Source organism: Miniopterus natalensis, chromosome 6 (assembly GCF_054644295.1).
Source record: "Miniopterus natalensis isolate mMinNat1 chromosome 6, mMinNat1.hap1, whole genome shotgun sequence".
NCBI classification, from domain to species: domain Eukaryota; kingdom Metazoa; phylum Chordata; class Mammalia; order Chiroptera; family Miniopteridae; genus Miniopterus; species Miniopterus natalensis.
Window position 1 is genome coordinate 36840829 of NC_142086.1, and position 25163 is coordinate 36865991.

The window sequence follows — 25163 nt, forward strand, 5'->3', positions numbered from 1 at the left end:
TCTTGGGAAAAGGTAAGAGGAAGAACAAAGAGGAAGAGAAAGAAGGGAAAGTCAGTCTAGCATGCAGTATTTTCTAGACTTTGTTCTCACACTATCACACGTTTAAATACCTTCCTCATAAATATGAATCAAAAATATTTTTATCATCATTCTGTATGAGATACTTCTTTACTTAAAGAGTTGTTATGTAAGGAAAATACTGTACTACCTTTTGATAAGAAGCAAAAAAAACCCCAATCTCTTTACACTCATTTTTATTAAACAAATAAGGCTGGTAGTGGAACTTTTTTATTTAATGCATAAACGTATAAGTCCCTTTATTAGAGAAATTGTACATACTGGTGAATATGGTCAATGGTCACATCTAAGGGTTAATTCTTTAAAAATCAGAACCAATGATTAGGATAGACTGTATGCTCTCTTCGTTACATTGTAAAGTGTCTTGTGTAGTCATATTCTATTGTTGGAATGACAGCTTGTACAAATTTCAAGAAAATTAGGAGATACCTAAAGGTCTTTGCTAAGGAAAATAGATTGGTAAATAGCTCTATGATTTAACCTAACATTGTAATTATCTATATTATTAAGCAATAATTTCTCAGAAAAAATACAAAAGACGAAATCTTAAATAAAGCATATTTTAAAAATTCACTCATGCAAGCTTGTGTCTAGTCCACATGAGGCTCTCTATAACTTTCCATTCCCATTTAATATTTGAATGTGAAAATTATTGATGAGTAAGAGTTCAAGCCCAATTATTTTGATATAAAAATAAAGACAAGGTTGTCCATGTTTAAATGACTAAATCATGGTCCTTTTACTGCCTATAAATTTGCTTGAGTATGTTAGAAAATGAGATATGGTAACGAATATAAAAGCACTGAAGCAAAAGGGAAAAATAATTAAGTGGAAACCCTCCATAAGAACCAAGTCTAGGTTAGTGTATATATATGTACTTGCCATAGATCCTGTTAAATTGGACTATCTTTTATAAAATCCTGAATTTTTTCGTATGTTCCATTGTACTTAGAAACATTAAGAGCTTAATTTCTTACTGGGGGAATTGATGACTCAATTTTAAATTATATATGGAGTCTTCCAAGTTGCTACCTAGCCTCTTAACAAGAGATGAATACTCAAATTATGCATAATAGGATTTCAGGAATAAATCTGGTTTGGACCAAAAGTTCTTGGTTTGTTTCAATACCAAATCAGTTCAATTTACCTCTGAGAGATACACTTTATTTGCAATGCTTAGGTTATCTGCAGTTCCAAGGCAGGATGGACCCCTTAGTCTACATCGAACACCAAGGGCATGAACCACCACATCTAATATCAATCTAGCACCAAACTAATTCAAGCTCTTTGGCATCAAAATCATTGACTTTGGCTGCTTTAGATGAATCCATACTATGGGGAAATGTATTTCAGGATTCAGAAGTTTACTTAATTTAATCATTGTGATAACCCCAGAAAACTGAGTTAATCCCAGAAGACAATCATAGTAAGATACAAGAAGGGTGCTCTTCCTGTAAAAAATGAAGAAGAAAAATGAAAAATGGTGTGGGGGGAGTGAAAATACTGTATTTTAATATCTGAAATATGCTTCATGTGCTTTACTTTTTAAATAACCTATTTAAGTTGAATTTTTGCTTCAGAGAGACCTCAGACTGCCACAACTCAACTCTACTTTTATCTGAGGGGAAAACACATTTTTGATATCATGTTAAATTGGAAATATGCTTAGGGAAAAGGTACTCATGTGTTATCTTCTAAATTAGTAGAGTACTCATCTTTCATTAATAAATTATGCCCACTGAGTTTCTTTTTCATCAGGAGCAATGGCTTTTTATTCATATACTCTTAGCCATTGCCTCTTCAACAAACAAGCATTTGGCAAACTTGTTTCAGTCTCTGTAACAAGGCAGAGCTAACTGGTACACACAGGGACATGTATTAATAAACTGAACAAGACGGAATAGTCACAATATGACATATTCTAAATAAATTACAGACTCCCACTAAGACTTACAGATATGAGAGGCTGGAACAAGTTATAGGCACTGTGCCATTAAGGTTAAACTAAATCTATCCCCCCCCCCCCAAAAAAAAAATCCTAGGAGCCAATTTGCCACTAATCACATAAACAGGTAAGGATACATATGAACACCAAGTTCTCCCCCTCCTTCTGCAACGGTCTCAATGATTTTCTTCATCACCTCAGCATGCCTAAAAGCAAAAGAATAAATCTTATGAATATAGATTAGACCAAAATATGAGTTTTTGTTTATAAAGAAATCTTATTGTCAGTGAATTAGTTTTAATATATAATAGTTACATTATAAGACATTCTCCCTACTCCCCAACAAGTCAGAATGTTGAGTCATGAAGATAGTTTTATTGGAGGGGGGTAATATTAAAAAGCTCTGGTAGTCACAAATGAACACAATGGCACAAGTTAGCTTTCCCATAATGGGGGCAGAAAGCTGGGGAGGCTGGGGGAGGAGAAAACCAGAGAAAGGAAAATCATGCCAGGACAGAACTGCAGAGCAAGGGCTGTCTGCTGAGAAACAAAAAAATCAGACCATGTATGGTAACAGCTGGTCAAAAAAAAGGGAGAGATATTTATAATGCTGTGATTTTCACTGTTTAAATATTTAGCTGAGAATAAGCCAAAACTAAATTTTAAAAAAGCTAATTGGTCAAGAAGTGTATATTTTTTCTTTGTCCTCATTTGTACTGTAAAATTTATCTGATTCTATTAAAAAATATTTTTGGCTTTCTATAGAGAATGATATTTATCTGAAGTTTTTGTCCTATCCACAAATCTTTTCATAGCCAACTGGTGTGCTATACAAAAGAGTAATTGCCTGGGCACGTAAATGGAGAAAAGGACAATACACAAAAGTAATGAATGATCTTTTATATGACCCTGGCTTAAAAAAATGATGCTTCCAGTTTTATGAATATAACATTCATAACAGAGGCACTGAACTTAGAAGATGAGAGTAAATGTATTAACTCTGAAGCTATGAAGGCATAATGTGAGGTGAATAAAGGCAAAGCCTAAAATGTCCTTGAAGTCTCATTTTACAGACCCTGAGATTTTTTTGCCATATTTACATTTTATTCCATAATATAGTCATTAAAATGTTTAAAATTAATTTCCAGTTAACTTACTTATCTCTTTTACTGAGTAAAATTTACACCTCAGAAAGAGACATGTCTCAGTTTAATAAGCACTATTCTAAAACCTCAAACTAAAACTCTCAAAAATAATAATCTTTTAGGTTAAATAATTCAAAACTAAAACTAATGAATCATGAATGCCTTTTCACAGCAATATTAACATTTCTTGACAGAAACTAGAAAAATGTACTAGACTTTCTATGGGATAAAGTTTGAGAATAAACAGGCTGTAAAAAATGAGAAGAAAATATTAAAGAATTTTTTAAAACAAGAATGTTGCATCAAATGAATCAATGGACTATCAGAGTTTTCATCTGAAAAATATTGTTGCAAGAATTTCTCAATTATTTTGTAAAAGTTACCCATTAGAAACAACTAACAAAGAAATTAGCACATAACACCTTTTTTCCTTTTTAAGGAAACTTCTGAACAAATCATGTACATAGATTCAGCTTCACTTATTTGGTTCTGTGAAAACACATTGATATAAAGAAAATCCCAAGTTATAAAATGTACTTGACTTGGTAGGGCTGAAAACTTCTTAACTGAAGAGTAAATGAGACTAGAAAGTTCACATATATAGCTCCCTTCACTAATCGATAAAAGGAGATAAACAGGTCACTTAGAAAAAGCACAAGGTTAACTATACTCCATATTCACAGAAAGATACATCATAATAGAGAAAACCATGTCTAAGTAATATTTTTAATATAAAAAGGATTGTCTAAATTATTCTTGGGAGTTAAAAACAATAGTAAAATCACAAAGATCTATACCATAACTAAACACAAGAACAAAAAAAATTCTTAATGAATTTTGTAATGAAACTTAAAATAAATTTATAAAGTTTTTTTCTTACATATTTAACTAAGTATAAGAACATTATAAGAACATTTCTAAGAAAGACAGAAGAAATTTTCTTTGTATATTCAGTAAATTTTTTTTGTTAGGGCACTACATTTATAAACTCTAATAAATCCATGAAGTACACACACACACACACACACCTGCATGGGTGAACTGAACACATAGGAGGTGGTGGGAGATGAGGGTGATTTTCAATGGTCACTGTTTTCTTCACATGATCTTGACTGATGTCTTCATACATATGCTCAACTGTTAAAGGCTGCCGTTGCTGAAACCACAAAAAATGCTTTGAAATTACCATTTAAAACTTGCAATTCAGAATTCCAGACTATTTAGAATTACAAGATTATTTGGGGGAAAGTTTATACCAAGAAAGGAAGATGGATGTCTGTCTGTCCATCAAGCTATGTGACATCAACCACTACCTAACGTAGTAAAGATCCCACAAAAAGGCAGGTTCACAGTTATCCAAACATTTTATAACTATAATTCATCTTTTAGGCCTATTTTGTTTTATTTTCTTGTTTCCTATTTATAGTCATTGGAATGACAGGATAAACAAGTTAATTTTATTTTAGTTATCCTTTAATTCAATTAAGTGGATGAGTCAAAAAAAAAAGTTTTCTGTCTTAAGGAAAAAAACCACACACGTGACATGATCATTCTGTAATTGCCTACATATTCAATAAATTTAATACAACAAAGTTCAATTTCCCTCACATTTTGAAGAATAAGCTCAGGGACCAAGCAATAAATATGTAACAGATTATTTATGTTTAATTTTTAGTAGTGATGTTGTCACATTGAATAATTCAGAGTTTCTTCAAAATAAGAATCAAGTGCAATATTAACCATAAATTGTAAAGCAAATGATTTCTAAAATTTAAAAGGCCACACTATATATCCATAGACCTAACGATAAAGGAATTAAACCCAAGAATTGAAAGTATTTACATTAAAATAAATTTTTCTTTATTTTTACCTCGTCATAGCCGAACAACCATAGTCGTGGCGTCTGATAATACTTATCGTAAGTGATATAAAGGTCATACGTTCTGGTTTGCAAAATAGCATCTTCGCCTCCAGCATCAGTTTTAGCTTTACAAGCTTCTACTATTTTCCTTGTGTCTAGGGTAGCCTGTCAATAAGAGAGAAAAATTTACAGTCATTAATATCAGTATGAATGTGACACTTTAGAAAAAAATCTATTTTTCTCAACCTATATATTTCTTTTTCAAAAGCACCTATAACTTAAAACTCAAAATGTTTTATGCTATAACTAATGTATACATATGGATAAAAACTTATTTAAAATATAAAGATATTAATAAAAACACTAACCCCCCAAGTTTATTCATTAAAAATTAACTGAAGAAAACTCAATTTACAAACCTCATCTGTTTCCAACAATCCACTTTCTTCATATTCTGTTACAAAAAGCAATAAAAGATTGAGTTCAAAATAATTTCATAAATCAAATTATATATTACTTCAGAGTATCAATGAAAAACTGGTTTTTTGCCTTTGTTTCTAACTGAAGATAATGAATAAATATAAGTGAGCTAATTCGATACACATTTCTAAAGCAGCAGATACTTTACCTGGCAGAGAGCCAGATTGGAGAAAGCATATTAAGGCTTGGTCTGTGCTACAGTCCATTATTAATACCAACTGACTTCATAACATACATAAGGCTATTTATATAACTGCATAAAACATGCTCATTAAAGTCATCAGTGACTTCTACTTTGCTGAATCCAGTGCTATAGCCCCAGTTTTCATCTTAATTGACATCCCTCGGCTTTTAAGATACTGTATTTTCCAGACTTTCCTCTCGCTTCAGTAGCTTTTTCTTCACTATCTCCTATTTGGTTCTTCTGCATCATCTCGACCATTTAAAAACCAAACCAAACCAAAACAACTCTGCAGTAACGAAGGCTCAGTTTTTTGGACCTTGTTCTCTTCTCTATCCACATTTACTCCTTGATAATTTCACTAGTCTCAATGGATTTAAATGCTGATGATTCCCAAATTTATTCCCTGACTACAGGCTTGGGATACCTAACTGCTTAACTTATGGCTTCAACAAATGACTAAGGGGCATCACAAATATCACATGTCCAAAACCAAGCTCCCAACTCCCCCTCCAAAGCCATTCAGTGCTAAAATTTTCCCAATCACAGTTAACGACATCATTCCAGATGGACAATGAAAAATCTTGTAGTGACGCTTGACTATTTTGTCTCTTTTACGCCACATCTATTCCAGCAGCAAATCTTTTGCCCCACCCCCCCACAACCCTCAAATACATCCAGAACTGTTTCTCATAACTTCCAATGTTACCACTTGAGTCTAAGCTACCGCCATGTTTTGCCTAGATTATCAAAATAGTCTCCTGTCATCCTATCCCCCTTTAGTCTATTCTCAACACTGCAGTCACACTGTTAAAATGTTAAATCTCATTATAAGTCACTCTTCTACTTAGAAAAGCCCTCCAGTGGCTTCTCATCTCACTTCTGAGTTAAAGCCAGGACCCTACATGATCTGCACCCAGGTTACCTCTCTGGCTCTGCCCTCACATCTCTCTGAACATAGGAGCCTTCTCACAATATTTTATAAGCCACACATGCTCCCATCTCAGAGCCTCTGCGTTCCCTCCTCAGATATCCAAATAGCTTGTTCACTCACTTCCTTCCAGGCTTTACTCAAAAGGTGTATTAAGGCATATTCTCAATGAGGTTTTTTTGACCAACCTACTTAAAAATTATAACATTCATCTCACTCCCAGACTCCCTTATCCTCCCCTTTATTTTTCTCCCAAACAATTATAACTACTGCAGCAAGTGTTTTGCTTATGTATTGTTTTTTTTTTGTTTGTTTATCACTTTATCTCCAGCACCAAAAGGTATCTGATACATAATGTACTGCTCAATAAAAATTTGCTGAATGTTAAAATTTAGAACTGAACAGAGAATTCTTAATCTGCATAAATTACAAATACTTCCAAATCAATATTCTAGTGAGATTAAAGCAAATCTGGAACACAGATACCTTCCATATCTGCAGCTTCTCCTTCCTCTTCTTCTTCCTCCTCCTCACATAATGCTGAGCAATCTTGAAGTTTTATACTGTCCTTTGAAATTAATTATACTCAAAGTCACTTAAATATGTTCATTAGTTCAAACACTGAGCACCCACATGCCAGCACAGTGCTAACCAGTGAAAATAAGAGTGATAAGATAGCTCTTATCCTCAAGAAACTCCTCCTAAGAGATGACAAACCCAAAAAACAATCATTAAAAGTGATGTGCTAAGTGCTATGACTGAAAAGTATAAGAAGCATTACAGAAGCACCAAGAATCATCTAAGCTAATCACGTAAAAATAGCTGCCAGTGTACTTCCAATAAAACAGTATTTTTAGTTAACCAATTCATTAGTATTAGAAATCAGTTCTGTTAACTTAAACACATAAAGGATTTATAAATCATAATATATTCTAATTTATGAATACACTGGCTGAATTAAGCAATTACAGCTATTACAACACATAAGATTTGTTAGATTTCTTAACTATATTATCACTAGAATGAAAGAATAATGCTAGCCAAAGATAAGCCTAATATACATTTATCATTTTCACAAATAAATATTCTAAAAATCTGAAGTCAATGTCGTAAGCCAAAAAATTGGACCTCTTGCCCAGCCAGTGTCTCAGTGGTTGAGCATCAACCTATGAACCAGGAGGTAATGGTTCGATTCCCCGTCAGGGCACATGCCTGGGTTGCTGGCTTGATCCCCAGCAGGGGGTGTGCAAGAGGCAGCTGATCAATGACACTCTCTCATCATTGATGTTTCTCTCTCTCTCTCCCTCTTCCTTCCTCTCTCTCTGAAATCAATAAAAAACATATTGAAAAAAAATTGGACACCTAGTTTCATCTAATTTACAATTTTAATTAGGGATGATTTTATTTATCACTAGAAACTTAGATCATATATGTCATTATTACACCAAAAATGTGAAACCACAGAAAAAAGCATCTGGGTAATTATTAGACGAGCCAACTTCTAACAAACTGGTCATTAAGGGAAACTTTAATCATGTTGGATGTTCATAGTTAATACAATAAAATACAGTGGAAATAAGAGACAAAGATTAATATCTGGGGTCTCGATGGCAAGTATTCTAAGCACTAAATTATAAAAAAATAATGCAAATTTTATATTAAATAGGAAATAACAGGAAAGCTATATTCTAGCTGCAAATTGTTCAAAGTATTCATTCTTTAGAAGGACGTAAAGATGTTAAGTGGGATACCAAGTACCATATTAACCACTACTGCATTTATTAAAAATTCTTGAAAGAACTCCCATAAACCTATCAAAACAATGTTATCCAAAGTACTCTACCATTTATCATTCCCAAAATCTGAAGCATATACACTAATGGCTGGAGTAAACAAGATGACCTTTTGAAGCAGCAAAGCCATTTGTACAATTTCTCCTTAGTTATCCAGATTCTCCAAAAAGTAGCATTCCAAAAGGATAAATACTCAGGCTGATGAACTGCACCCTAAGCTAGCATAAAAGTCAATTTCTAGCAAGCATAAAATTGTACACTGAAAAAACACAACAAAGCAAAAAACACACCTTGTTTTAGTTTTTAACCCTTTCTGTTAAGCCCCAGTTATGAATACCAAAAGGTTCAAATGACAAAAACACACAAAGAAGAATATCTTAAACTACTAACTATTGTGGCTGAATGTTTCATAAGGAAAAAAGGCATGCAATTATTCTGTCTAAATATTCTACTAAGAGACTTGACTGTTAACAAAAAAATTAAGAAAAGATTAGGGTAAAGGCATTTTGTATTATTTTTTCATATAATTTCAAACATCTAAGACATAAAAATATAAAGACAACTGCAATCACTCTCTCTTTAGAAATGAAAAGCTAATGTAGTTTGAATTAAATGAAAACTTTCAAGCAGAAAAATTCCACCCAATTATATATTTTTACCTTCCCCCCAAACTGTACAATAAAACCTAACTTAGCTATCACTCATGATTCAAAATGTCATGATTATGAATGATGCTAAAGTTTACCTTTAAATTTTCAAAAGCAAAAAACCACTCATATTAGCAGTAAATTAAGAAACAAGAGGTAGTGAGTAAATTGCTTAATGTTTAAACTACAAAATTTAATCATTACCATCTACAATGTAATGATTAGTCAGCAAGTAGATAAAATTACTTCAAAAGCTTCTACTTACAGAACACTTGGTACTTAGACTTAAAAATAAAAAGCTATTTCTTAAAAATAAGTAAATAAATAAATAGCTATTTCTTTTAAACTAGCCTACAAGCTTTCTCAATTAGTAAAAATAGTTTTTACCAGCTACAATATCAAAAAATGTTTTTCTTAACCATATGACAGATTAAGGAAAAGAAGAAAAACACTGGAAACCAGTGTTTGGGTATGCTGATACATAAAAATGAGAGGGAAAAAGGTAGAATATAAAAGAACTTGATAATAAGTAATCAGTTTGAATAAGAATGATATGCATAATCTTAAAAATATATATTTATATGCAAATAACTTGGTCGTTGAATTTAGGAACATATCTAATTAACCAGTACCTTGCTTTCCAGTGTAATCTCCTTAACTGCTTCAGTTGTTCCTGTAATACCTGTTTAAAATTGTGCAAAAAAGAATAACTTTAAGTTGTAAAGATTCTCCTGATTCAAGCAATGAAAAACACTTAAAGTTATCTAAATTTTCACAACTGACCTGAAATGAGGAGGCAATGCAAGCAGCATTTTTACAAATGAATTCTAATAGGAATAAATAATCCCAAAGGTACTTCTCAAATAAAAAAGATAAAAAACATACCAATTCGATATTTTACCATGAATTATCCTATTCCATCATTCCTCATTCATTTACTTTCCTTGTGAGACTCTATCAAAATACATATCCATCCTCAGAAATGAAGAGATTAAGACATAGGACTAACATTTATATTTTATTTAAATCTGCATCAAAATTTTCTCAACAAGGTATTAGTTATATTAATATGTCATTTGCTTCAGAAACCTAGGACACCCAGAAGTACTAATACCATATCACATTTATGTGGGGCTTTCTACTTTACTTGTTTCCACATCTTATTCAATCCTTACAAACACTGTCTTATGTGATAATTAGGGTAATTTGTCCCTACGAAGAAATAAAGTCTCCAGAGAGGTAAAGTAACTTGCTTGAGTCTCACAGCCAGTTAAATGAGATACTGGGATTCAAATACACACATTCTGACTTTCGGTTGAATGCTCTAACCACTGCACCTGATTAAGCAACTACCTCAGAACTTACTTGACTCAATGAAGGTGGCATTAAGCACATATCAGAACAAGTCGGCTAAACAGTATTTCTAATTCAAAATATATGTCAATGTTCTCAGTTCAATAAGGATGAAAATACAGAAGGAAAAAACCCTACATAAAAAATATGCTTTGCTCCTTTGTTATCTTCTAAAATCTTGATATATCTGTTCAGTATGTCAAAACCAAAACATGACTCACTTTCACAAATGGAAAATGCTACAATTCACAACTCAAGCACAGAGCTTTTACTTCATAATATTTTTTCTAAAACTTACTATATAATAAGTATGATTACTTCATAACAGCAAAAACCAAATCTTAACATATTGTATTGGTATTATAAAACAATTCACTGAATCCAGTATATAGAAACAAAGAAAATAAACCTCTTCAACCTGTCTAAATATGATGTAGTATTCCATTAAAACAAACTTTTCTAAAAGTAGGACATATTGGAGAAAAAAAAAAAGTACAAGTGACTCTAACGAGGATAAGGGCTATGATGGTTAATTTGATGGTTAATTTTACATCAACTTGGCTAGGTTATTGTGTCCAGATATTTGGTCAAACACCAGGCTAAATGTAGCTGTGCAGGTTTTTTTTTTAGATGTTATTAACATTTAAATCAGTAGATTCTGAATAAATCAGATTACTATCCTCCATAATGTGGGAGGGCCTCATCCAATAACTTAAGGCCTTAAAAAAACAAGACTTGAGTTCCTCAGGAAGAAGGAATTCTGCCTCCAAAACGCCTTTAGACTTGAGATGCAGCAATCAACCATTCCCGGGGTCTTCAGCCTACTGGAAAGCCTGCCCTATAAACTTCAGACTTGCAAACTCCCACAATCACATAAGCCAATTCCTCAAAATAAATCTATCTATACCTATATCCATATCCACATTCTGTTGATCCTGTTTCTCTGTAGAACCATGACTAATACAAGAGCTAAGAGAAATCAAAGGAACCTGAAAGAAGTGAAGCACAGATGAAGCAAAAACACCCTGAGGTGACAAGGAACTAGGTATCTGACCTTGTGAGTCAGTAGAAGCACTGTTTTAATCAAATCAGGATATAGTTTAAACCTGAAATTCTAAGGGTATCTCTCATAAACATTAGTTATTTATTACGCATATCATATTAACTGCAGTAGAATACTAAGTTGTTTTCCATACATGAAAACGTTACTTGTCGCCAGCAGAGCAACCATTTCTTTTCATTGTCAATTTTCTGTAAAAGATTTTTGTCAATCCAATCATAATGACACCTACTTATCTCTGTAATGAATGCTTTTGTAAATATACAACCAGATTTTAGGATAGTAATTACGGAATAAAATACAACTAGACAACAGAGTAACTAACTCATTAACTTTACATCAGAAATATAGGGCTATAACCGATGGCTCTAGTCAGTCAACAGATAATTTCCTATGGATGTGCTGCCCAAACTTCCAGTCAGGGGAAAACTAAAGCAGAACAGCTGAATGATTTTTGGAAATGATGGAAAATAAAGAAGTGGGCAAAAGAGGATGATTTTTGAAATTAGTTTAAAAAGTTGTTCAACCTGCTATTTTCTTTAGGACTTGACATAACAACATCCAACTCATTAAGAAACAAGTGAGTTTCAAATCAAGGAGCCCAAGTCCTAAACCTGTGCCTGTTATCACTATGAATAAACAGATAGCAGTGTCCCTTATCCAGAGTAGAGGAGAAACTGACATAACAAGGTTCTTCTTCCAGGGCAGATTACTTAGCCTCTGTGTACTGCAGTAGGTCTCAACTAAGGGGAGCAATTTTGCCTTTCATGGAATATTTGGCAGTACCTGGAGGCACTTTTGGTTGTCACGACTGGTAGAAATCTACTGGCATCTAGTGGGTACTACCCAGAGATACTGCTAAACATTCTGCATTGTACAGAAAATACTACAACAAGGAATTACCCAGCCCAAAATGTTAATAGTGCTAAAGTTGAGAAACCCTGCTCTACCACTACTTTTGGTACACCTCCCACTCTCTAGGGCTTAGAGGGAGAAAATTTATTTTTAGTATCCTAGATTTAAACTCAGAACATACTTTCTTCATTAAAACTAAGTCATAAGTGGTAGTTAGCTATAGCAGCACATAATAATATGGTTTTACATAGTTAATATAAATACAGTGGTAAAATAGGTTTTTAGGACTTGGAATAAAAAAAATCATATTCAGAGTTCCAAACAACTTATACAAACATACACTTATGAATGGCTTAAATTTAGTCAAATCCTTTAACAAAAATTTGTTCAACAACTTTTATTACCAGATACTATATAGATACTGAAGATTCAACAATGAATCTCTACCTTTATGGTCCTTATAGTCCTTACAAACCTCTTAGTAGTCATTCGACAAACAATTATTAAATACTTTTAAATGCCAACTGTTTGAGTAAAGTGAATATGAGTGGAGTATGGTTCCTGTCCTAAAGCTCATCATCCAGCAATGGAATGACATGTAAACAGGGACTCAAAGCAAAGTAGTATGCATACTTAGTCTTTCTTTTTCTTTTTTTCTCTCTTCCTATTTCATTTTAATTGATTGATTCTAAAGAGAGAGGAACAGAGAGAGGGAGGGAGGGAGGCAGGGATGGATGAAGGGAGAGAGAGGGGAGAAAGAAACACGATCTGCTGCTCACCCATCTATGCATTCATTGGCTGATTCTTGTAAGTGCCCTCACTCGGGATTGAACCCACAACCTTGGCATAACAAGATGAGGCTCTAACCAACTGAGCTATCTGGCCAGGGTCGTATACTCAGTATTTCTAATTGGCTTTCTTTAGAAATAAAGACAATAATATGGTATTTTTCAAATTGCTACTTAAGAAGCAGTAGAGTACAGAAATATGATACGCTCCAAGAGGATTTTTTTTCTAATTTGTCCTCCTGCTTCTTTTCTTGTAAAAGTCTACTGTGCCTTATATATGCTCTTCTTTTTGTTTTGTTTTGCTTTAAATCAAAGCTGTTAGAAAACATTGCAAAATAATTTTAAAAAATTTTAAACTAAATGTATGTCATTCTATTCGCCTCTTACCTGTGTTATGATAAGTATCTACCCATCCTCCATCACCATCATCTTCTTCAATGATAGCTTCCAATTCATCTGAATATTCCATCTGCTTGCACCGCTTGTAGCATGGCACTATAAAAAATGGCAAATACAGTTAGAAGCACATAACCTGCTTCCTATAAATCTATTTTTTAAAAAGGTAAAGTTTATACCATAAAATATATTTTGGCCACCAAAATATTAAGAGAATATTACACTTCACTTCTAATGAAAATGATTAATTAAAGAGTTATATTCAGCCCACAGACACATAATTATTTGAACACACTTAACTTTCCCTAAATAGCTTGTTTTTAGAAGACAAGTAGAAAGGCTCTACTGGAAGTGTTCTGTAAATTCTTTACCCTGATGGTCTGTGAAAACTGCAAGCTGAAGCCAGATATGACATTGTTCAACTTCAGGCTAATGAATAATACCTTATTTTAATAGCTTTTACTCTTAGAACATGAAGGCACCACCTGTCACTCTCAGAGGTGGTAAAGGTGACCTCCAGCTATTCATAATGGATAAAACAGTGTAAAATTCACTGCTAAATTTTATTCTATTATACAATATTGGTATCAAGTTTCTGATATAGCAACTGTGTCAATTAAGAAGTAGTATTATACATATAAACCTAAAATTGAGCAATTATAAGGTAAAAACATTATGGTGTATGGTCAATAAATTGCTATACATACCCTGATTTTTTTAAAATAAAACAAGCAGGATATAAATGATTAATCCTAATAAAAAATATACTGTAGGAAAGAAACTGGTATTTTATACATATTTTCCATTTCCTATAATGGGTAAATTAGAATAGAAATCAATGTATTGTTACATAATTAGATAGGGAATATAACAAATTTTTTGTGTTGTTTTCAAATTAACTTCATAAATAAAATACCATCTGTTTTCAAAACATTTTTTGGACCTATAGGCAATCTTTCAATGGCATTATGGATAATAAAATATTTAGCTTTGAGCTTTTCGATGTCAAAGTTAGTATCAATTTAATTTTCCTTGAAAAAGTTAAATTTAAAGATCAAAGTTAAACAGCTACAAATATTATACAGTCAACTTAAAAAAATCCAATTAGAAGAAGTACAACTCTGCTTAGGGCCCTTTTCTTCCATATCTTAAAACTAGACATTTTTGGCAAAAAAAAACAACACACAAAACACCAAAAAGGAAGGAGATGAAAATCAAATAAGAAAAAAAATACCTCAGCAATAGAAAACCCAGAGCTTCATTAAATTTCCAAGCACAGCTTTAAGCACAAATTAAGTGCTAAGTGGTCAGTAAGTGCTAAGGTTTTTTGTTGTTGTTTTAAAATATATAACTATGCAAAATTTACTGATATATACAAAATAATTCTTACCATTTTTGGTGACCAAAAATTGTTTGCCTGTTGGTAGGTATGCCTTCACTTTCAATTCTTCCCCTGTAGCCCTTTAAAAAGAGTGAAAAGTACAAAATACAAAGAAGAAAAAATTAACAGCAAGGACAGAACAGAAGATATCACATGTAAATCTCAAAACTACACAATCCACACCTTAAAAAAACTATTTTAGGAAGGATATAAGCCAGGGCATCAAAGAACATAGCAATATTATAAATGAAATGTACTAAGAGATGCAGACAGCACACCCAGGAAAATTTGGATTAAATATTAGACAAAATATACAGAATATAGAGAGACTATTATGTTTGCCTCTCAACAAAAAGAAAATGCTGTTTTTAGTGAGTATACTCTCATTCAAATTTTTAATCCTAAAGTATTGCTCATCTTGAGACCAAGAGGCTGAAAAACAGCTGCATGACATTACGTAACAAAGTAGGTGGTTAGCAAGATCCTTGTTTCTACCACTCCATTAAAATTGGAACTAAGATATAAAAAAGATACTTTGAATCACAAGATGATAATGTTGAGAATAACTGAAAACAAACAAAAAAACTTTTACTGAGTGCTTATTAAATATAGAATTTAGAACTCTAACATGCATTATTTTCTTATCCTCATCCGAGGATGTTTTTATTGATTTTAGAGAGAGAAACATTGATATGAGACATAAACATTGATCAGTTGTCTCCCATATGCAATCTCACTGGGGAACGAACCCACAACCTAGGGATGTGCCCTGACCAGGAAGCTAATCTGCAACCTTTTGGTGTACGGGATGACACTCCAACCAACTGAGCCACTGGCCAGGGCTAACCTGCATTATTTTTATTTAATCCTCAGAACCCTAACAGGTGGGTAACACTAAAATCCCCTTTATATAGGTAAGTAAACAAGAGTTTTAAAAGATTGCCCAGAGTCACAAAACCAGAAGGTGGAAAAGCCAGGATCATGCCAAGTGAGGCCAGGGCTCCTGCTTTTAAACACTATGCCCTCTGTGGGTCATTTCTGATTTTTTTAGTGATTCTCTGGAATATCTCCTTAAGAATTTGCTCAAAGAATCTTTTGTGGGTCACCTACTGAAACTGGCGAGAGCTGGGGTGGCATATGAGGTCTATCACAAACACATGAGAATAAATTTGGAGTCCTGCTGCCTTCTCAAGCTTCAATCTAAACTTCAAACCATCTATTTGAATACAAAATAAAGCCAGATAGCCTTCTAAGCATCCTTGGAACTTTCCCAAATGTCAAATTCAACAATGTCATGGCAATGCCTGAATTTCTGAGGGAAGAAGACATAATAAAATCATGATAGCACCTGTAGACATGAAAGTACAGCATGGAAATATTCTGTTTCAAGCACTGATTTAAAATAAATAGTTCATTTGGCCTCAGTAGTTCAGCTGGAAGTATGGACAATGGAGTGGGGTATAACTAAGTTCTAAGTTAAAAATGAAATTATTTCAACCATCACAACTCATAAAGTAGAACTATAAACTACCATCTGCTAAAAGAAGATCCTGTCCATACATATAATCCCTACAACAACACTATATATCATATGTCTAAATTAGATAATTAAGGACTATTAGAAAGAAATATGAAAAAAAGTTTATCATATGGAAGAAAATCCTAAATTAGTTACCTTTACAAAATGAATATTATTTTACACTTTATATACCTATTTGACTTTTAAAATTATATGAAATATAGACCAAAACTAGCTAAATATAGTTTTACCTTATAATTTAGGATAGAGGAAAGAAAGTCAACCACTCTTACTAAATCAGAGAGTGTTTCTATAGTATTAACTCAGTTTTAAATAAGGACAGAAATACATGTAGGAAAGTCAAGGACATAAAAATAAATAAATCTGACATTTTGGCCTTGATACTTAAGAAACAATGCTCTAAAACAGGGATGGGGAACATCTGGCCCACAGGCTGTATACGTCCCACAAAATCATTTGATCTGGCCCTGCCAAGGCAACTGCAGGGAGGATTTGAAATTCAATAAATCTAGGAGCTTTTTTCATAGCTAATTTTTAAGTTGATAATTTTGTATGGCCCTTGAATGATGTTATAAATATCCAAATGGCCCTTGGCAGAAAAAAGCTTCCCGACCCCTACAAAAGATGAAGAGCAACTGATAATAAGCATTAACAACTGTTTGGGGTATGTGTTAAATATAAAAATTAAGGGGAAAAGAATAGGCCACAGATGAAAGAGAGTTCCAATTCTGGTTTAAAATATTTTAATTCTTTAAGCTCTTTAGATATTAAGGAAAACATTATCAACTAGAACCTGGCTAATTCTAGAAACCCTTCTCCCAAATCAAAACTGTGCTTTTCAACTAAAATTGAATAAGTGTAATTGATGGAAAAAAGATATAAAAAGTTGAACAATTTATATCCAAACAAAATGATAATTCCAAACAATTCTAGAACAATTAATATAGTTCTTCCGGTATTGAGATCCCTTTTTCAGCAACTGTCTGGTGGCTTTACCATGAGTACTTGAAAGTAATGAAACTGCATTTTTTTAAAAAGCATTCTGTTACTATTCAAAGTATTTAAAATACATGAGATCAGCTAAGTTGCTTATATTACTTTTATAATTAAGAGAAATGTTAATAAGGAAAATAAAACATTTTAAGTCTATTACCAGCAGATTTCCAATGACAATCTTAATCATTATTATGAAACTTTTAAACTTTTGAGTTAGTTCCTAAAAACTTTAATAAAAGGTCTATGGTTAAAGAACGTAAGACTCTGCAAAATCTCTGCGTTAATTAATGTTATAGAAATGTTCAATAAATACCCATTAATTTGAAAAAAGAATGAGCTGATCAAATTTATAATTTCTTGAATATTATTTTTAAAAGACACTATAAAGAAAGGGAATATTAGTAAAGGAAGTGAAGGCATTTATCTTAAAAATACCCATCTTTTGTGCTAACAGAGCACAACAAAGGAGGCATAATGCCCAATTTTTCTTCCTTTATTTTACACTGAGTATCACCAGGGAGCTGTTTAATAGAAAATCTACTAAAGAGGATTAGACTGGTCATTCTAATTTTCACGTACTAACCAATTTTTCAAACTACCATAATTATGAAGTCATACCTTTTACTAACTGTCTATTCTTCACCCAAGATTACTTACCATTGCCATGTTGGACAGTGGTGAACTAAGTGATCTCCAGCTGCCACAAACTATTAAGGATTTAGAAGGAATATGAAAAAAGGGAAAAACAGAAATCGAACGTTACTGAATGTAAGGTGGCAAAATACTAAAGTGATCATCTTGGGTACCTTTGATACCCAATAATCAACTTAAATGCAAACAGCACCAAATCTGCTCTACCAGCCCAAAGATTTTTTATTATAATTATTAAAACTGCAAAATTTTTAACATCCATAAAACTTTAAATTAACTTTGGAACAGTTTAAATTAATTTTTATTCTTTAAAATCAATTTTTATCATTTGATTAAATAATGCCAAAGGCATAAATATCATGAAATGTATAAAGTTGACATTACATGACTGATTCAAAATGTCAAAAATCATTCCTAGTGGCTGAAAACTCAAGATCTTTGAAAAAAATTACTAAATAGATACATGTCTGATGTAAGAATGGCTTTTACAACACATTTCTTCCCCAACCCACCTCCCTCTCTTTTTAAGTTTAGCTAACAGCCAATTTTGAAGGTTTTTTCACACTCTTAAAGGAATATTAACAACAGTGAGAAATGTAGTACCAAACAATGGGGGAAAAGTTAGAAGCTTTTGGACTGACTTGAAAAACACCAAGACAATTAAGAAACTGAATCCTCTAACAAACTTTGGACTTTCTGGGCAGACTGGACACTGAACAAGTTTTTGTTTACTGGGTTTTGGGGTTTTTTTGTTATTTTCAAAAACAAAAAACAGGCTCAGGAAGAAACAGTTTAACCTTTTGAGAATTTCCATTATACATGAACATGAACTGATCTTACTGCAAGACAGAAATTCTGCTTATTCTTGAGAGCAGAAAATGAAAGTCTGTTAAGCAGAACTGCAGTGTCCCAACTCAAGCAATATGCACACATACTTTCCCAATTACTGTTTCACAACAGCTCTAACTTAAAATCATGTATTGTTCATGGGTTTATTACACAGCAAATAATTACAATGCCTTTAATTTTCTAATGTCTTTCTGAGAAAAGCTCCTCTATATATAATACTCTATTTTAACTTGAGAGAGTAAAGATCTATAAAGCAAGCATTGAGAGTAATTTTCCAAAAAGATACAATAACAAGATTTCACATTGTATTCCAAACAGCAAATGTTTATGTTCTTTTATTTCACCTTTACAAATGTTTCTGTTCTTTTATTTCAAAGAATCTTTTTTATTACTTAAACTGGTCAAAGACAAAAACCCAAGTGAAAACAATACTCTCTCCCCCAGGTTTTCAGCATTTTAGGACATTGCGAACAGATGTTATATTTAACTCTGTGGGTATCATGAACTAATTTATCACCACCAAAAGAGTAGCAATTTAACAAAATGCAAGCAAAATAATTAAAAATTAAAAAAACTTCTTTGATGACAGTGCCTTGATGTAACAAGATTCTAATATTTTATTCCATGTAACTCTGGTGGCATCTATTTAAAAAATAACAAAAGGACTAGAAGGTAAGGAAAACTATAAAGTACATACATAGAATTGTACTGATGATTAATACATATGTACATTTGTCCTCACTAGCAATGGCCATTATTAAATGCTTCATATGTTCAAGTGAAATAAAATGTAAGACAAAAACTCAAATTTCTAAATTTTCAACATTTTTTGCAGTAGCTTTCTTAGTGACTAAATATTACATAATATTGAATAACTCCAACAAGATTGAATCAATATTAACATTTTGGTGAGCAACTTTATTTCTGAAGCAACTCTCTATTATAGTATTCAATCAAGTCATATACATGTTGTACATTATATTTAATAGACAAAACTACATTGGATAACGCCTGACCCTCTTTTAAACACAAGACTTCCACACCTGTCAATGAAAACAAAAAGATATCTGGAGGCTGACAGCCAGAAGCCTAAAAACAGTAAGAGAAAACAAAAAAAACTTAGTATGGTATTTATCTAAATCAAATTATGTCTTATCATTTTCCTCCTCTAGACTCATTCTAATCTAACTCAATTCTCTAATTGTGCTCTATACCAATCCAGCATTACGTGCCTGGGACGCAGCTGGACTAGTTATGCCTTGCATTTTTCTAAAAAGCGGAAAATGTATTACCTACTTCATGATACAATTAAGTGTAACAGTTATTCAATCTAGGGTTAGTAGCTGTTTTAAAACAGCTTAATTCTATCCAATGACCACTGATATGGATCTCTAACTCCATCTATTTAGTAATTAGTCATCTTTACATAGAAGAGATAAAACCAAAGAGCCAAAAAGAACAGCATACTTCCATCTCTGCTCTTGACTTCAGATACTTAGTTTCAAGAGCCATGTCTACATTACACCTTTGTTGGACAAGAACATTAAGACCTTTAAGATCAAAACTTAGTTTTATTTGGCATTCAAAGTATTAAACACATGATGCCTAAGGTGGAATGGGTCCTTCAGGGAATGTTTAGCCATAACCCCTCATTTTATAAATGAGGAAAATGAAGCCTATGCCTAGTTAGCTTAATTGATTTGCCAGAATCAGAACAGGAGAAATTAGAGAAAATGGGTCTAGAAGGCAGATCTCCTAGGTTCTTTCCATACCTCCATGTGTCTTCACTAAAAATAAAGACAATTTTAGATAAAAGATCATCATTCTTAGAACTCATTCTTAGAACTCACAAGGATTTGGCACTGAAGAGATTCCATCACAACTGAAAATGGAAAGATCAGTTAATTCTCTGGCTTGAGGTGTCAGAATTTAAGCAATAGCCAGATCATAAAACAAGGTTTATTTCAAAAAGTTTCTCTCAAAACAATGAGTAAAGTTCTATTGCCAATGAGTGGTACTTTTAATGAGAGTTAAAGGTGAAGCTTAATAAATTCTTTGCCATTTATTAAGACTAAAAAAATAAGTCTGATGCAACTATAACTATTCATAAAACTAGAGTCTAAAAGGCCTTTTAGACCAGTATTCATTTCTCTAAGGATGACAAAATACCTAAAGGAAAGACAACACTTTTATTATACAGATTTGGTGAGCAAGTAAAATGACTCCTTAAAACATAATTCTACATTAAAAGTTCAATAAAACTCAATAGGACTCTAAAATAGCAATTAGTTTCAGCATTAAGCAGATTCAACATTACTTGGTTAGGAGAAAAAGAGAAAGAATGGTGAGGGGAAAAAATCCGTGCTAATTATGTAGAAATAAAATATTTATACAGAGAGAAAACTTAATATCCAAGCAGTGAACCAAAGTCTCCAAACGGAAAGCCAGGAAAATTCATGTTTGGTTAGACAAAGGCAAGACAACAAAGACTGCAGAGTCCACTGCTCACTATAACATGAATATGAATGAAGGATAAGCGACCACAGATCTTCTCCATTCCCTCTCCCACCCTCCCTTCTAAATAAAGAGGAACCACAGAGAAATACGAGAAGTGGCAAATCAAGGAGGAAGTTACATCTTCTATTCCATGGGAAGCAGAAATCCCCATAAAACTGCTAATGTAGTCAACAGAATCTACTTTTACTCAAATCTACATTAATATTAAAGATTTTTTTCTTACATAGCAAAAAAGCCACCCAGTTTAATATAATTGTAAAATATAACAGCTTCAGAATACTTTCAACACTCACCTCTTCTGGGGTGATAACACCAGTTTCCTTAAACTTTGATTCCTAAAGAGAGCAAAAAGAATAACTGTATTATACTACATTCGCTTTCAATTTTAAAAGTCTGTGGGCAAATGTTTGCCTGGCACCCTTTTAGGCAATGGAGCACATAAAAAAAAGAATATATCACTGGTACCTGACCTCAAGAAATATACATGTCTAGCCCAGCCGGTGTGACTCAGTAGTTGAGCACTGACCCATGAACTTGGAGGTCATGGTTCCATTCAGGGTAAGGGCACATGTCTAGGTTTTGGACTTGATCCCCAGTTGGGGGCGTGCAGGAGGCAGCCAATCAATGATTCTCTCTTGTCACTGATGTTTCTATCTCTCCCTTCCTCTCTCTGAAATCAATAAAAACATATTTAAAGAAAAAAAGAAATATACATGTCTAATGGAGAAAACTGACATGAAAATAATTACAATACAATGATTTTGGGAAATCACCAATATCTTTACAGAAGAGAAAAAATGTCTTAAAGATGTTTAGACATATTACAATTCAGCCAACATCTCATTTAAATAGAATAATATTAGAAACCAAATCTAGAAGTCATTAGTCATTTCACTTTCCCATTAGTCTCATCTCCACCAAGATACTAATGCAATATTATCGTCACTAAAGCAAGGATGCTATTTACCAAATATTTCTAAGTTTTTAAGATAAATGCAAGATTTTGTGGTAGAGTCTGAAGAAATGCAAAAATTCATTTATAAACATTATTCATTCAACAAATATTGACTGAGTAATTATGTGCCAGGCACTATTTGAGTTAATGGGGTATAGGAGTAAACAGAATAGAGCAAACTCATCCTGTCCTCATAAGAACTTTAAACTCTAGTGGAGGGAGAAAAGTCAAATGGTAATGAATACCATGAAAAAAATGAGGCAGAGAGGAAACTGGTCTGGTCAGGGGTGGAGGGAGGAATGGCTATATAAAACAGGATGGTCAGAGAATAAAAACTTCACTCCTAGATGATTACTGAACAGACACCTTAGGAAAGGAACCAGCCACAGGGCTGTCTGGGTGAAGAGCATTTCAGGCAGAGGGAAGGACAAAGGCAAACTCCCTGGGCAAGAGAGTGCTTGATGGAGTAACAAAATAGGTCAGGCTGGCTTAAGCAAAAATGAGCAAGGGACAGTGTAATAGATAACAGTCGACAGGACTCTCTACCGATAGAGTAGAGGCTTGAAGATCATTGTAAAGACTTTGGTTTTTACTGTACCTATGTCTTCCAAACCATGGCTTTTCTTAATTTTTACTTGCTGGGAGAAGTCATCATTTCTTTCCTAGGGATTTAGTTTTTTTTTCTCCTTGCCTTCCCATGTCTAGTAGGAAATTATAAGTATTCTCTGTGTGAACCAACAGTTTGCACAGGGAAGGGCAAGGAGAGCCATTAATGCTTCTTCCCTTATTACTAAAAATATATACTGACAACACTTCCTTGTGAATTTCGCGAACAAGTAAAATGATTTCCCAAAACACAGTTCTATGTTATAAATTCAATAAAACAGAACTGGCCAACAAAATAGCAGCTTTATACTTAATTTGTGAGGTCTTTTTCTCTTGCTCCTTTCTCCCTAAAACTAAAAAGTTTTAACAATCATGTATTATTTAAATGCTCTACACCCAAGGTAGACAGTTTTCTTAAAAGATGACATAATATGCAAACGAATCATTTCATTCAACTGTCAAAATGATTTTCAAGTTCAAGTTGACTGAATAATCTCGACTAAGATGGTTTCACAGGAAACGAATATAAGCATAGCAAGAGATGAAATTCTCATTTATAACCTTTCCTGACTTTTTTTAACTTGGTCCAAATCAGTTTCAGAAGTAAATATAAAATGTGTCATGGAAAAAGAGCAAAGTAACACTGTCCACTATTTTTCTTAGCATAGCAGAGTAACTTATTGAATAAAAAGAACGAACCATTTCCAAGGATACTTCATCCCCACACTAAGATTTGTAAAATTTTAGGTGAAAGCTTTAAAAAACAGTAAACAAGAACTCGCTATTCATTTACTACATCATTGCTCGCTTTTCAGAAAGGAAAAATACAGTTGCAATATAAATCCTTACTCTAAAAGAATTACATAATAAAAACAAATACACTTCTAGAAATTTATCTTTGAAAAGAAAAAAACCATCAGTCGCTCCTGTAATAGCTAATGTGCCACAATTTTTGCTTTGAAAATGCTGTATTGCCAACGTAAAAAGTTATATAACTGGTCCAGCTGCTCCTTATGATCACCTAAGTCCAAGATTAACAACGAGTTTCAGCTATTTAAAAAACTTGGGAACGGGAGGCTTTGCGTGTTAGCTGGGCTCAATGGTGCTGGAAATGTTGCCAATGTCACCTCGTTCCTTTGAAATCTACCAAGTTGGGATCTCAATCACCACTTACTATTTACTTCGAACTCCCAATTATAAAAAAACACTTAGGAAATTTCAAGAAGAGTGACATGTCATTTTAGTACCAAACACTGGTTTCATTTTTTTAAAGGTAGGCAAAATCTTTGTTTTCAAAGTTCAAAAGACTACCGACGCTAGGCTTGGACGTTCTGAAATCGACTCATCTGCGGACCCCCTTCCAGCCCCACGTCCCCGCAGCCGCGCCGCGTCCGACGGCGAGGGCGACACAGATACGCACGGGCGTCGCTGCAAGTTCACCCAAGAGCCGGAGAGCCCGAGAAAACAGCTGGGTGAGACCACAGGTGGTGGCTGCTCCTTTCCCAGGGTCCCACCTTGCTACACCTTCCCGGCGACTCCCCGGGAGCCCGGTCCTCGGTGCGTGCAGAGGGGAGCGTGTGCCTGACAGCCCCTGGCAAGCCCGGCCCGGCTTACCTTGAGGACCGGGGTCAGGTACTCAGCCACTTCCAGTGCCTTTCCCTTCACTGTGTTAATCACATTCTGCATCCTGGGGCCGGAGGAGCGGCCGGCCCCGCGACGGGGTGGGAAGGGCAGCCGGGACGGGGACCAGGAGTCAGAAAATGTCCCCGCCGCTGCCGCCGCCGACTTGCATCGGCACGCGGCCGACGGCACCCGAGGGGACTGGGCGCGACGGGACGGACGGGACGCGGGGGAGGGGCGGCTGGCGCGGCGCGCGAGGGCAGAGCGCGCGCTCCTCGCGCCCCTCGCGCCCCGGGCGGCGAGCGGCGGACCGGGCCCGGCTGTCACCTGGCCGCGAGGGAGGGCTGCAGGGCCCAGGGGTGTGTTCGGGGGGAAGAGCGGGCGCACGCGCACCCCTGCCCTCAGGAACTGCCTTCCCTTTGCTTCGCGCGCGCCCCTTCCGGCTTCCCCTTCCTTCTCACTCTCTCTCGCCGTAGCTCGGCCGCCACCTGGGCCTCACGTGACGCAGGACTCTCCGGACACGTGACGCGAGAAA

At 34.2% G+C, this 25163-nt stretch overlaps 1 protein-coding gene across 1 annotated transcript; it reads right to left on the reverse strand.

Annotated features, from left to right (window-relative positions):
• Positions 1-237: 237 nt before the first annotated feature.
• On the reverse strand, positions 238-24872 carry ATG3 (autophagy related 3). The gene is made up of 12 exons (XM_016200211.2): positions 24623-24872; positions 21741-21782; positions 18088-18137; positions 14904-14974; positions 13505-13612; positions 9694-9743; positions 7108-7189; positions 5449-5483; positions 5039-5194; positions 4197-4324; positions 2161-2229; positions 238-507 (listed from the first exon to the last, which is right to left on the reverse strand). Exons 1-12 carry the CDS (start codon positions 24692-24694, stop codon positions 426-428), a joined length of 945 nt encoding a protein of 314 aa, XP_016055697.1. The 5' UTR covers positions 24695-24872; the 3' UTR covers positions 238-425.
• Between the last annotated feature and the right edge of the window lie 291 nt (positions 24873-25163).